Source organism: Molothrus ater, chromosome Z (assembly GCF_012460135.2).
Source record: "Molothrus ater isolate BHLD 08-10-18 breed brown headed cowbird chromosome Z, BPBGC_Mater_1.1, whole genome shotgun sequence".
NCBI lineage: Eukaryota > Metazoa > Chordata > Aves > Passeriformes > Icteridae > Molothrus > Molothrus ater.
The window spans coordinates 21083226-21096944 of NC_050511.2; the positions used below are offsets into that span (position 1 = coordinate 21083226).

The 13719-nt window shown below is 36.7% G+C and overlaps 1 protein-coding gene across 5 annotated transcripts in view; it reads left to right on the forward strand.

Annotated features, from left to right (window-relative positions):
• Positions 1-13346, forward strand: part of NLN (neurolysin) — a 36287-nt gene extending 22941 nt beyond the window's left edge. For all 5 annotated transcript variants that reach the window (XM_036402821.2, XM_036402818.2, XM_036402817.2 and 2 more), the window contains 6 exons: positions 848-1214; positions 2605-2806; positions 6582-6768; positions 7795-7923; positions 8408-8544; positions 12813-13346. In XM_036402821.2, coding sequence (XP_036258714.1) covers positions 848-1214; positions 2605-2806; positions 6582-6768; positions 7795-7923; positions 8408-8544; positions 12813-12947 — 1157 coding nt within the window. In that variant the 3' untranslated portion in view covers positions 12948-13346. The remainder of the gene's footprint in view (positions 1-847; positions 1215-2604; positions 2807-6581; positions 6769-7794; positions 7924-8407; positions 8545-12812) is intronic.
• The last annotated feature ends 373 nt before the right edge of the window (positions 13347-13719 follow it).

Consider the following 13719-nt stretch of genomic DNA (forward strand, 5'->3'; position numbering starts at 1 on the left):
TTCCTATCTAATCATGTTTTAAATCAAGTGTTCATAAGCTGATTTTAGATCTAGGAAGAAGAGCATTCTCTCCTATGACATATTCTGAATTTAGCACAGTACAAGCTGCAAACAGTATTTCAATCATGCAAATGCATTTAGTGTGTTACAGCCTTCCTAGAAACAGAAGTGGCAATTCCCAAATTTTACACTGTAGATATCAACAATGAACATTGCTTTCTTAATGAAGAAAAAAGTTTCTGATAAACCAGAAATATTTACAAGAGAATAAGTTCAGAATGTACTGTATGGAAGTGTCAGTAAGCTTAAATATTTTATATTAAATATGTCTGCTGCCAAGGAAAGTATATTGGAAATAATTTGAATCATAGACTTTAATATCCAGAAGCTTTGCTAGTGTAGAATCCAGACATCATATAGGCAAGAATTCTTGGGTCTCTTGGATCTTTTACAGAATTTTAGCTAGAAGTATTGAATTTTGTGTTGCACTTCCTTCCAGTAACTAACAAGAGTTCTAGTCTTTGGCTGTTGCTGAAGAAATGTATGAGGAATACTGAGATTACATGACATAAAATCAAAGCATTCAAACATAAGTATTTAGTGTTACTTTTTGTTTATGATGTCTTGGAAAAAGTCTAAATTCAACTAACCCTTCACACCACTCTTTGGCCTACATGGAATCTACTGTATCATTTATAGCATTTAGGACAAGAAAGCAGATGTTGCTTGTTGTTGGTGAATGAATGGGGAACACCCACTTCTGGAGTATGTGCTTGAAGTGTAGAGTGCATTTTATAGGAATAGATAAGGAACATGGAAGTTGACTCTAAGCCAATCTTTCTTTCAGATGATTTGAGTAAAAAGCTAAAGCCTTTGGCTGAGGAAGAAAGACAATTCATTCTAGAACTGAAGAAGGAGGAATGTAAAGAAAGAAACTTTGATTATGATGGAAGAATCAATGCATGGGATCTTCATTATTATATGAGCAAAACTGAAGAGCTGAAGTACTCCATAGATCAGGAAAAACTGAAGGAATACTTCCCAATTGAGGCTGTTACAGAAGGCTTACTGAATATTTACCAGAAGCTGCTGGGACTTGAATTTGAGCAAATAGAAAGTGCTCATGTTTGGCACGACAGTGTTACTCTTTATACAGTAAAGGATAAATCAACAGGAGAAATGCTAGGGCAGTTCTATTTGGATCTTTACCCCAGGTAATGACTTAGTGTTTTGCTTACATGTTTAAAATGGAATTTATCTAAATGGGTTGCTGCTTGTCTAATTAAAATTTAATGCATTTGGAAGTAAATATTTGTTCCACTGACAAGATTAATATCGTGTTTATTAAGTTGTCCTCTGGACTGTATTCAGATTTTTTTACACTTTTTTTTTTTAAGTACTTCCATATTTCTTCCATAAATTCATTTTTATGAAGCATTGCTACTTCATTCACATTTTTGGTAGTATTGCTCTCTAGTCAGTTGTCCATAATTTTTTGCATCTATGAACTTTTCTCCTTCCTAGCTTACTACTGGGTTTTAGTTTTCTAAACTGGAGGTAAAATTCCTGTTTAAGTGTTACTGCAGTTTGTTGCTCAGATCAATTATATTTCTGTCTGCTAAGGTTCCTAGTTTCTCCTAGTTCCTCTTTACACTTTATGTGTATTTTCTACCCTGTTGTCCAGATATCTGAATCAAATAGATCAATACCAAGAATAGGTTGGCGTTGAGCACACATTCAGATTTACTTCCATGTTGATCTCTGTAGCTCTCCAGCTGTCTTTGTAGCTATTTACAGTATCATCTGTGTTTTCTCAAAGATTAGGAGACTCAACTGGTTTGACAGGATTTATTCTGGGCTAGTCCTTTTTGGCTACTTGTCACTACTTTTTTTTTTTTGCTTTGGTGTAGGGTTTTTTAGATTAGTATTTATCATGTGATAAATTTGCTGACAATCTTTTTAATGTAAGTTGATTTAATGTTTTCTGGCCTAAGAAAATTAGGCTACTCAATATATATAGTAGTAAATAAATTTTTCTTTTTAGGGTAACATACCTATCTCCTTCACCTGTTTGCCTGCTTCCACCTTTATGTATATCATGCGAATTGCTGAGGGAATGTGTCAATAAGACTCCTCTGACTTAATCTGAGTAGTTAACTGAATAGTTTAGGGCAAAATTTTCAAAATAATTTTTCTTTAAACTCTGGCATCACAGTGAAAGTGCTGTTTACTGTATTCTTTTACCTCCTATAATAAAAAAAATTGCATCAGTGAACAGAATCTAGTTCTTCCTGTTGCAGTAGCAGTTTAAAACACAACTGGCATCTGAAGTATATATACTTTCAGCTTTTCAGTTAAAAACAGGTTCTTTTAAATGCTGCTGGAAATCTTGAAATGTTGTGATTTCAGTATGAGAGTAGAAGGGGCTTTTTTCCTCTTATGCTCTTAAGTTATTGAGTCTTAGAAGTCATGAGAACATGTACATTTTTGTGTAAAACTTTGTGTAGAGAAACTGACTGATTGTCCCTGTTCTTGAACAGGCTTCACCATTTGGTGAGCAGGTTTGTGGTTTGAAGATATTATCTGATGTATTTTCTTACACAGAGAGGGAAAGTATGGGCATGCAGCCTGCTTTGGTCTACAACCCGGCTGTCTTCTCTCTGACGGCAGCAGATTGATGTCTGTAGCTGCTCTGGTCACCAACTTCACAAAGCCAGTGTCGGATCGACCATCATTGCTGCGACACGATGAAGTAAAGACTTACTTCCATGAATTTGGTCATGTAATGCATCAGATATGTGCACAGGTTAGTGATGTTTCTACCCCAGTGTAAGACTTATTTCTTTCTCAACTGTCTCAAAGCAAGGTATAGTTCTGTTTTGATGGTTTCTATTTTAGTAAAGCACATATGCAGAGTTCTGGTTATTTTTTTGAAAAAATAGAAATAGGTTGGTTTTAGTTTTAATATTTTTTTCAAACTGAAGCAATAAATACACCTTTTTACAAAAAACATTTTTGTAGGAACATGTACTTTTGCATCTGCATTATGCAGGAGTCCATTCATCACAGGTACAGGTACAGTGAAGATGTTAAGTCATGGCTTTGTTCAGATGGCCTTTTATTACTTCTAGTTTTGTAGATGTATGGCATTAGAAACCAAGTATTAGAAATAAAACAATGCTGCTATACCTAGGAATGAAAATAATTTCTGAAGCTAGTTGACCTGCAGCATTTTGGCATCTAGTACTGTTGAGATCTATCTCTCTTGACATCACAAGCATAAAACAGGTCTTGCCTAAGCTATTTTATTTTTTCCTATCTGACAGGTTAGGTTTATTGCAGTGACCAGAAATAACTGAAGGTAGTTTCAGATTTTCCATCAAGGTACCAATAAAGTTTTAAAATTTCTATTTTCATTTTTACTTACATGTAAAATTGATACTGCCAAATGATAGATTTATTATTCACCTAGTGAAAATTTTATATTTCAGAAAGAGATGAGATTCAGTATTCACACACCAAAAAATTGACATAGTTAATTACAAAATCAGATTTTCTGTAGCATTTCTTTCATCTTCTGTATAAACAAATACAAAATAATAAAGTCAAGGAAAATTTACCTATATTAGATTTTAATTCTTGACCATGATCCTAGAGACTGGGACTGCAGAATAAAGAATAATGTCATCACAGAAATCCATATATTAAATCCAGAGTTAATAATTGCTTAGATATTTTTTAATAATCTTAAAGGTAGAAATATTATTTTATCAACCCTTTGATAGGTGTTTCTGATATCAAAAACTGAGGAATAAAACCTAGGCAATATAGAAGATGTTTATAAGTGTAACACATTTGGCATTGGTTTATAAACAGTACAAAACTGACAACATTTTGACTACCAGTGAGGTTGTGCCTCAGTGTTTTGGAGTCCTTTCACGGCAGCCAAAGCCAACAATTCCAATGCGTATGTACTTGAGTTGCTCTAGAATTTCACACAGATCAGAGGCCTGCTTTCCATTTGTCTCTCACACTGCTCTGGTGTTTTCTGTGTGCCCAGCTGCCATGCTCACTTCTCCTCTATTGTATGTAAATAGCTATTTGCATATGTGCAAACTTGCTAGTCCTACAGAAGAACATCCTGTCGTCTGGAATTTGTGTGTACAAAGCACTGTCTTCTTTCATATGATGATTTGTTTAAGCATGTTAAGATTTTGCAGTTAAATGCTACGCAAGGAGGAGACTGGGAAGGATTTGTGAGCTGCTGGTAAAGGTCTGATTATGTAATATACTGGAAAACTGAGTTATGCTGTTGGAGAGTTGGATCGGGGCAGGGAGGGAATTTGTTGGTGTTCAGGGAGTGCTCTTGAAGTAACTTGTACCAAATGTCTTGATGTTTTTTGTTAGTGTAGGGCACTTGGGTATGGGTAAATGAAGATATCTGAAGGCCATTTGCTTTTTGCTCTAGCCACTTCTTTCATTATTTCTTCCCTGAAGCTGGTGTTTCCTAGCTTTTCTTCAGAGCTGCTATTCAGCAAGGACAGTAAAAAGGGCCAGCCTCCAACTATGGATTTGTGCAGCCTGCAAGAGTAGAGGAAAGTTTTACTCCTTTTGTGTTGTTCTTCAGAAGACATAAGAGGAAGACGCATGTATGTGACACAAATGTCAGTTCAAGGTTATGTCCTGTATTACACATATTTTTTTTGGTAACCCTGCAAGAAACTAAGTTTAAAAACCTATAATCCTGTAAGGATCTATTTTCCAGCAGAGGATGGACTGTAAGAATATCAACAGCTCTTAGAGAGGACAACAGAGAATTCTTTTTCTTCTAGTGCTTAAAATGTTTTGTTAGTATGTTGATGAGAATGAAAATAAATAAAATTGGGCTGGCAAGAGGAGATAGACTTATTACAAGACAAGGGTGGGGTGATGATAGGAAGGCTCTGCAGAGGGATCTGGGCAGGCTGGATCATGGCTGAGGCCAATGGTGTGAGGTTCAACAAGGCCCAGTGCTGGATCCTGCCCTGGGGTCACAACAACCCCAGGCAGCTCCACAGGCTGGGGCAGAGTGGCTGGAAAGGACCTGGGGGTGCTGGTGAGAGCAGCTGAACATGAGCCAGGCTGTGCCCAGGTGGCCAAGAAGGCCAATGGCATCCTGGCCTGGATCAGCAATGCTGTGGCCAGCAGGGCCAGGGCAGGGATTGTCCCCCTGTGCTGGGCACTGCTGAGGCCACACCTCCAGTGCTGGGTCCAGCTCTGGGCCCTCACTGCAGGAAAGGCACTGAGGGGCTGGAGAGAGTGCAGAGAAGGGCAATGGAGCTGGGGCAGGGTCTGGGGCACAAGTGCTGTGAGGAGCAGCTGAGGGAGCTGGGGGTGTTTATCCTGGAGAAAAGGAGACTCAGGGGGACCTTATTGCTTTTTACAACTGCCTGAAAAGAGTCTGTAGCCAGGTGGGGGCCAGCTTCTTCGCCCAGGCAATCAATGACAGGACAACAGGAAATGGCTCAAGTTGCACCTGGATAGGTTTAGATTGGATATTAGTAAAATTTTTTTTCTCTGAAAGAGTTGTAAATCTTTGAAATGGTTTGCCCAGGGAAATGGTGGATTGATTCAAAAAATGTGTGGATATGGTACTTGAGGACATAGGTTAACAGCCTAATGTTGAACAGGGTGGTGATACTGGGTTGGTGGCTGTACTTGATAATCTTAAAAGTATTTTCCAACCTTTATGATGCTGTGATTCTATGAAATTAAATAATTTCTGAGTATTTGAACAACTGTCTTTCAGAGGTGACTTCTTAGATATATTTGGATTTAGAGTATATTTTAGTGAAGATTCTTAAATGTACAAACTTTTCTTCAAAATAGGTATTGGAGGAGCTTCTTAAACATGAAGTTATTGCTGATACTAAAATTAAAAAAAGTTCCGGTCTGTTTGGCTTTCAGAAGAAAGATTCTTTTATCAAAGTGTCAGATTTGAAAACTTTTCATGGATAAGGTTGCTACGATTTATTTATGTCAGTCTATCAATTACTGGCTAAAAAAGTTGTTCTGTATGTTAACCACATATATTACAAATGAGGACAAATAGGGCAAAGCTTAATAGAATAAGTTGGTTAAGTAAAGTCTGTGAGTCAATGTGGTAGACTGCAATACAAAAAACTTGCTAAAGTGCGTAGTTGGAGTTTATTATTTTACTTTGGAGTAATACAACAAAAATCTATAATAATTTAGAAATTACATCATTGTCACAGGACAGCATGAAAACATTTGTATTGCTGTCATAACCTTAAAGGTAAAAATCAATAATACTAAAAAAATTGGAGTACTGTTCTGTACCAGTAGATAATTCACTATATAACTACTGAGTACTTCTTGATAATAACCTTATGTCTGATTTTTTACCTCCTTTCTTTAAATTTCATTATTATTATTATTATTATTATTATTATTATTATTATTATGTTCAAACAATTCCTTTTCCTGTGATTTAAACTGAAATCTTGACATCTGAAATACTATATTCTGCTAAAAATCTCAGCTTCTATTTTAATTTAATTAAATGGCTTTTTTTTTCCTAGACTGATTTTGCAAGGTTTAGTGGAACTAATGTAGAAACAGACTTTGTGGAGGTACCTTCACAAATGTTTGAAAACTGGGTGTGGGAAAAAGAGCCACTACAACAGATGTCAAGACACTATAAAGATGCAACCCACGTTGGAGACACTCTCCTGGAGAAACTTGCTGCCTCTAGACTTGCTAATACAGGTATATCTGCATTTTCTCCCCAAAGTACATGTATAAAAGTATGAAATTTAAAAAGCTGACAAACATAAGAAGCCTATTAAATTTCTTCTGTGTTTACACTTAAACTGCCTTTTTGTGTTTATTTGTGTGGGAACCCCACTAAAAAAGGCTACAATGACAGGTAGAATTCTTTACAGGAACAGCAGCAGCTCTGATTTTCCAGGCCAGCTCCAGAACTAAAGTATCCTTCCTATCCGTGTAAATTTTAACCTGTAAGCTTTTTTTGTTTAAAACTGGTGCTGTGTGTAGTAGGTGGAGGAGGGTAGTCTGGTGTAGTCAGGTGTGGCTTTTGTGGTTTTTTAATCTTAAATGTAGTCCAGAACAGGCACTGTGCAAGACATAGTATAGCTACATGTATTGTCTACATTTGATTTGCATGCAACACTTAACAGATATGAAAGTTACTTGCAAATTTGCTGAACAGACATAACATATCCCAGACAGCATTGTTGTAGACCTTATACATATCTCCAAACTGAGACTGTAATCACACGTCATTACCTATCATGTCATTATTATTCTGTCACTCTCACCTCTTTATTCTTGTAATCAGATCTTCCAATTTATGCTATCAATTCATCCTTAAGCTACTCCTGTTTATTTCGTACTGCTTTCCTATCCCGAACAAGAAGTCTTTGTCCTTGTGGCTTGCACAGACTCTAGCTGCATAAGCATTTTGTCTGAGTAAAGGGTCATATCTTGTAGTTTCTTAAAAACAGTTTAAATTAAAATTTGCTTTTAAAATATCTGCTTTATTTTATTTTTAATCTATGAGGAAAGTAATAATCAAAAGAGGGGGCTTAGCATGATAATTCCTTTTTTAAAACTATGCTTCCCAACTCTTTGTAAGTGGAGTAATTCAGATGGAAATTATATAACTCAAAAATTCGAATAATTCAGTATGCATGTTTAGGTCTTTGAAGGAGAGATGAAAATGAAACCCCACCTATTTTGATGCTGGTTAATTAAATGTTTTTACCCGATTAGGCCTTCTGACCCTCCGTCAGATTGTTTTGAGCAAAGTTGACCAGGCACTGCATACAAAGCTGTCTGTTGACCCAGCAGATGAATATGCTAAATTCTGTATGGAGATTCTAGGAATTCCTGCCACCCCAGGTATGTAAGTATGAAGCTTTTATACAGCATGCCCAAATGGTTCAATTTAACATGCCTTTCTTTCTCAGTAATGCTCAGCATACAAAAACCAGGACTGTTCATGGAATAATATACTTTATAAAGCTGAAATAATTATTTTTAAATTTAGGATGATCTTAGTGACCTCTTCTGAAGGAAGATTCTGAAGTTAAATATAAAATTTAGCGTTTTGCAGGATGTATTTTAGAGTGACATGATGTGAATTCCACTTTGGATGTTCTGTCACATCTGTATTGGATGTACAAGTAGCCTAAAATGGGAAACTGAGTTTCCTTTGTTATCAACAGACTATGTTCAATAATTTGAGGCATACTCAGACCCTTTATGCTAAAAGTTTCAAAGTAGTTGATATAAATTCCTTATTAATTTATTTTTGAAGTACTGTATGCATCAAAGAAATAACTGAATTTGATTTCAATAACTTGATGTTAATCTACTTTTCAAGGAACAAACATGCCGGCTACTTTTGGACATTTGGCAGGTGGTTATGATGGTCAATACTATGGATACCTGTGGAGTGAAGTTTTTTCCATGGATATCTTTTATAGCTGCTTTAAGCAAGAAGGAATAATGAATCCAAAGGTAGGTGATGAATACTTTTTGATAAACTCTTCTGTTGCACTTTGTCTCTGAAACCACATTTATTGCCATCACGACCCCTAAGTATAATATCTCAAGTACTACTACTGTACCTGTCGAGTTCAGATCAACAAAAAAAGTGTAAAAGTAACTTTAGGAAAACCTTTATAAAATTTCCAAGAGCACTTGAATTTTAATGCAATTCTTACATCACCATATATTTAATACTGTAGTACTTTTGAGATATTGTGTTGCCTTGTCTAATGCCTTCCTCTGATTGAAAAAAACATTCCTCCATTGCAAGAGCAGATGCATATTCATCTGCTGTGAAACCTGTATGATAGTGGTGCTCTGATTCTTTTAAATTTCCATTACATTCTGTGTACCTGAATTATATGGTCCTTTTATGTAGTTATTATTTAGAAAACTGAATTTATTTTGAGCTTTCTCTGTCACAATACAGAGTAATGTGAAAGTTGTTTCATCTTCACTTTAAATCCCAGGTTCATTTTGAAGTCCAAATCATTAACAGGTTCTAGATTTACTGGGTCTTTTTTCCCTAGAGTAATTCTCCAGCCTCTTCCGCCTCCAGCAGAGAAAAAGGGTAATTAGTGATGTGGTTAGTAGTCCTGCCAATTCTAGCGATGTTTTTCAGAGATTATAGTATTAGACTTGAGTGGAGGTGCTGCAGATGAGATAGGTGAGTTCTGCCATTTTGGGTTTCCTGATCTTCTTAACTGTGTTCTTGATTCAGCTGCCAGCACTAGTTCTTCCTTTTGATAGAAATACACAAGAGAGAAGTAAAGGAAAGAGTAGAAAATGCATGGCTGTCCTTTTTCTCCCCTGGAATTTGCCTTCTTTCCTCCCTGTACTTATCACAGCAACCAGAACTTCTAGAACTGTCCATCCCTCTAGAGGATGGAGACAGTAAACAAGATTAGATTTCGATCTGGACAAAGAGAGGAGTTGAAAGAGAATCATGCGGACGGGGTAAGACTGTGAAACTGAGGCAGTGGTTAGGCCAACAAAACCCAAAAGCGGTTTTATGAAGAAAAACAGCCAACTTCACAGTTTGAGAGAAGAAGTGACATAGGGTTTGGAGGTTAAGATTGACCTTGAAGGGATAGGGATTCATGACAGGTACATATGAGAATAAATATACCTGCTTATTCATTGGGAATATAGCCAGTCATAAATAAGAACAGTAGAGAAGAAGTGTAAAGTTAAATGAGTAAATAAAGTAAACTTTAATGGAATGTTGTTCATATCGATCTTAAAAATGGTATTTCAGGAGGGATCAGACTTGCTGGCTCTTATAACTGCTAGCATTTGGGAAAGATGGTTAAGGGTGCTGGTGCCAAACTTGTGGAACTTTGTGTCAGTTTTTTGTTCTGACATGTCCATATCCCTCCAGTGCCATTGCACTTTTATTCCATCAGTTTTACTCTCTAGTCTCAAAAGTCTGATTTAAGTGACTGTATAGTGAAAATCCTAAGCTATGGTTTGGCAAAATGGCTCTGTTACCTTTACTTCTCCTGACGGATGTCTTTTATTCTGATTTTTTGGTGAAAATTTTTGTTTCTTTGTCTGTATATGGGAGCCTTTGAAAATAAATTAATTACACTAAACATGACTATTTTTGTGGAACAGCTGAAAGACAGCTAGTGCCTCTTTTATTGTGAGGCCTGTTATCCAGGCTAAAAAATGAGGCAGAAAGATGATTATGTGTGTCACTTGCTCTCTGGCATATGTGCACACAAACACTTTGTGTGAATGCTGATATAACTTCACGGATAGCTGTGGAGATTTTTTTCTCTCCCTCTTCAATTTTATCTTTTCAAATTAGTTATCTTTTAACCCAAATAAGTGTGATAGCATCCCACAGGATGGGACAAACAATTTTTTATAAACAAATGCTAGATACCAGTATGTTTTTTGTACTTCATTATATCTAGATTTAGACTAGTCTTCTGAACAGCTGAAAAGGAAAATGGTTACAGTATTATGACTAGGCCTTATAGAACTTTGGCTTACTTCTTCCTTTTTTAATTAAACCTCTCCTTCTGTTTTGAGCAACAGTTATAAAACTTAATTTCAGAGATTGAATGTATTAAAATCCTTCCACAAACAATTAACTCTAACTTTATTAGTAGCCAACCTCCTCAATTCTTGCACATTATCTGAACTAACCTCTGGTCTCCCTAGAGCTAATCAGTATTCTGGCTCTGAAGAGGTAACAGCGAAGACTCAAGTCTACTCAAAAATATTTGTAAAATATAAGGAACAATATATTCATTTGCTGCTGATGTTCAGCAAACTAACAATTGTGAAATGTGAACAACGCGTCAGTGATTTTTTTAACTTATTTTTATTTTATTTTAGATTTTTCCAGCTGTAATTCAGACAATGCAAATGGTAGCTCAATTAAGTCATGGAAGCCCATCACTTAAAAACACCTTCGCTTGTTTTTACAGTACAGTCATGTCTTGATTTGAAAGACAGGTGTCCACCAAGGAAGGCAGGAACCTCCCTTGGAATGGAGAATAGGACACCCTTCCCTCCAAATTATTGTAAATTTGAAAATAAGGTGCTTTCAGGCAAAGATATGGAAAAGGAATAACAGTTCTTTACTGCTATGTCTGTGTATAACAAGGCAAACAAGCTATAACAGCAAACAAACCAGAACACCCGAGGAAGTCACCTCCTGGCGCTTTATCCCATTTCCCCTTGGTGCAGTTCCAGTCACAGCCAGCAGGGGCGCTGCTGGCTCCGGGCCGAGCAGGGCAGTGCTGTGATTCCCCCGCGCCTGCAGGGGGCGCTGTGGCGCGAGCTCAGGGACCACGCGGGGATGGCGGCTCGGCCCAGACAGGGAGTCATGAGCGGCAGCTGGTCACGATTACCAGGCTCCTGTGCAGAGGTGGCCCATACGGGGACACCCCACATGCTGGCTCTGGACCCCCCACCAAATGGCCGAGATACGAAAAAAATAATTAAACAGACTTGCAGTGCAGGAAAACTGCAGCAGACAGGGATCTCTGAGTTCAGCATGCAGGAGTGGCTGTGGCAGCACGAGGTGGGCAGAGGGTCTGGCAGGAGCCAGTCCTAATATTTCAGCTCCAAGTGGTCAGGCAGCAGGGAAAAAGCAAACAGCGCCCTTCTCCCACAAACCGGGAAACCAGACTGACCAGAAGCCCAGCCCCAAACCTCCAGGTCCCCTCACCTTTTCTCTGTGTTGACAGATCTAACCGCCTCCAGCCAGGGCCATTCCAATGGATTGTTGTGACCCACAGCTACATCTTTTGTTTTCTTAAGTATTGGTAGTTATTGTTTCCTAGCAACATATGGGACAAAACTCCATGAGAGGAAGAAACAAAAGGAAAAATCCTAACCCCCAAGAAGTCATGAGGAAGCAATGCCTTCTTGTTGAATTGTGGGAGAAGTGTATATGTATACACTGCTTAAAAGGAAGAACATTGTCTTCTTTAATATCAGAAGCATTTGGGAAATGAGCATGCAAAATAACATTTTCTCATTCGTAGTCACATCTCAGAAGCCCAGAATTCTTCAGATATATACATTCCTTAAAATACAACTTCTTGTTAAGAAACTCCTCATTACTTGTTTTCTCAGAAACTTCATTAATTTTTTTAAAGGAATCCATTTTTTCTGAAGTAATAATATTTCTTCTTTAAATTAAAATCTGAGTTAAGCTTCATTTTCTCTAATATACTATAATAGTTGTATTAGATGTGTTTGTTTGTATGATATGTACAACTGTGTATATTACTTGGGTGCGAGTGCCATGCCATTCCACAATGCTATGGCCTATCTCATCTCTGAAGTATCTTCTGTGTTATCCAAACAAAGATTAAAGAAAGAGAAATCATCGTTTAGAGAAAGGATGTTGGGTTCCCTCTTATTGTCTATCAGTCATGGGGTAATCCTTCACTGAAGATTTTAAGGAGGTTGTGTTTTTGTTATGCTTTATAGAATGTCTTCAAATAAGTTGTGATTATAGCTTCAAAACCAGTGTAAAACCACAAGAAAAATAATTTCGTTAGAACTGGTCAAATTTCTGCTCTCTTGAGTTCTTCCAGCAGATCTAAATTATACTTGTGACATATCCTGGTATATCCTAATTTGATATTAGGAAAATCTGGAAGGAGGAAAGTTGTTTTATCATGAATAGATTTTTAAATATGCAACAAATACAGAAAAGGGGGCAGTGGGCAAAATAAGAAGTACTAACATTCTGCTTTACTTTCTGTCAGGCTGGGATGAAATACAGAAACCACATTTTGAAACCTGGAGGATCTTTGGATGGAATGGATATGCTACAAAATTTCTTGGAGCGTAAACCAAGCCAGAGAGCTTTCCTATTGAGTAAGGGATTACGTGTTCAGTGAAGCTATGATTCTTTGGTAATGGCATAAAGTATGGAATCAGCTGGAAATATCAGTGTATTTCACATTTTAACTATGTATCATTCTAGGGAAACTAGGTCATTTTTTGATGATTTTTTAAATTGTATAAATAAAAATGTAACTTTTAAAACAGAACTTTATAGGACTACAAAATTCAACATCGGGGAAAAAAATTCTGAGATGTGCAAAAGCTGAGGAAATTGGATGGTAATTTTTAAATTTTTTTATGAAATAGTATTAATTAATACTGATCAATATGAGGAGTTAATGCCATGTTTTTCTTTTAAGAGACGCATTTATATTATGTCTTGTGAATTAATTTTAAAACTGAAGGGGATAAAAATAATATAACCAGCAATAAAGGAAACAGATTCATTCTTATTCTCTATTCTCTTTTGTATTGATGGTTCACCAGTGTCTCTGATGGATAGGAAGTGTGTTTGATTTTGTCATTGTTTGAATTCAGTCCAGCTGCCTGACAAGTTTCAAGACTGACAACCTCCCCCAGATACCTGTACAGCCGAGATGTTTGTGTGGTACTGTTAGACCTAATTCTGATGCATGTTAAATTTTTGTACCATTTATATACTTACGAAGTATAACTAAAAAGGAAAAAATCAGCCAAAATCAGTGACTTTTTCAGTTATTCCAACAGTCTTTCTGTTGATAACCACAAATCAGGTATTTTCCAAATTATATCAACACAGGCATTGAAATATTGTACTTGAGCAATTATAATGGCTTCAGTTGGCTT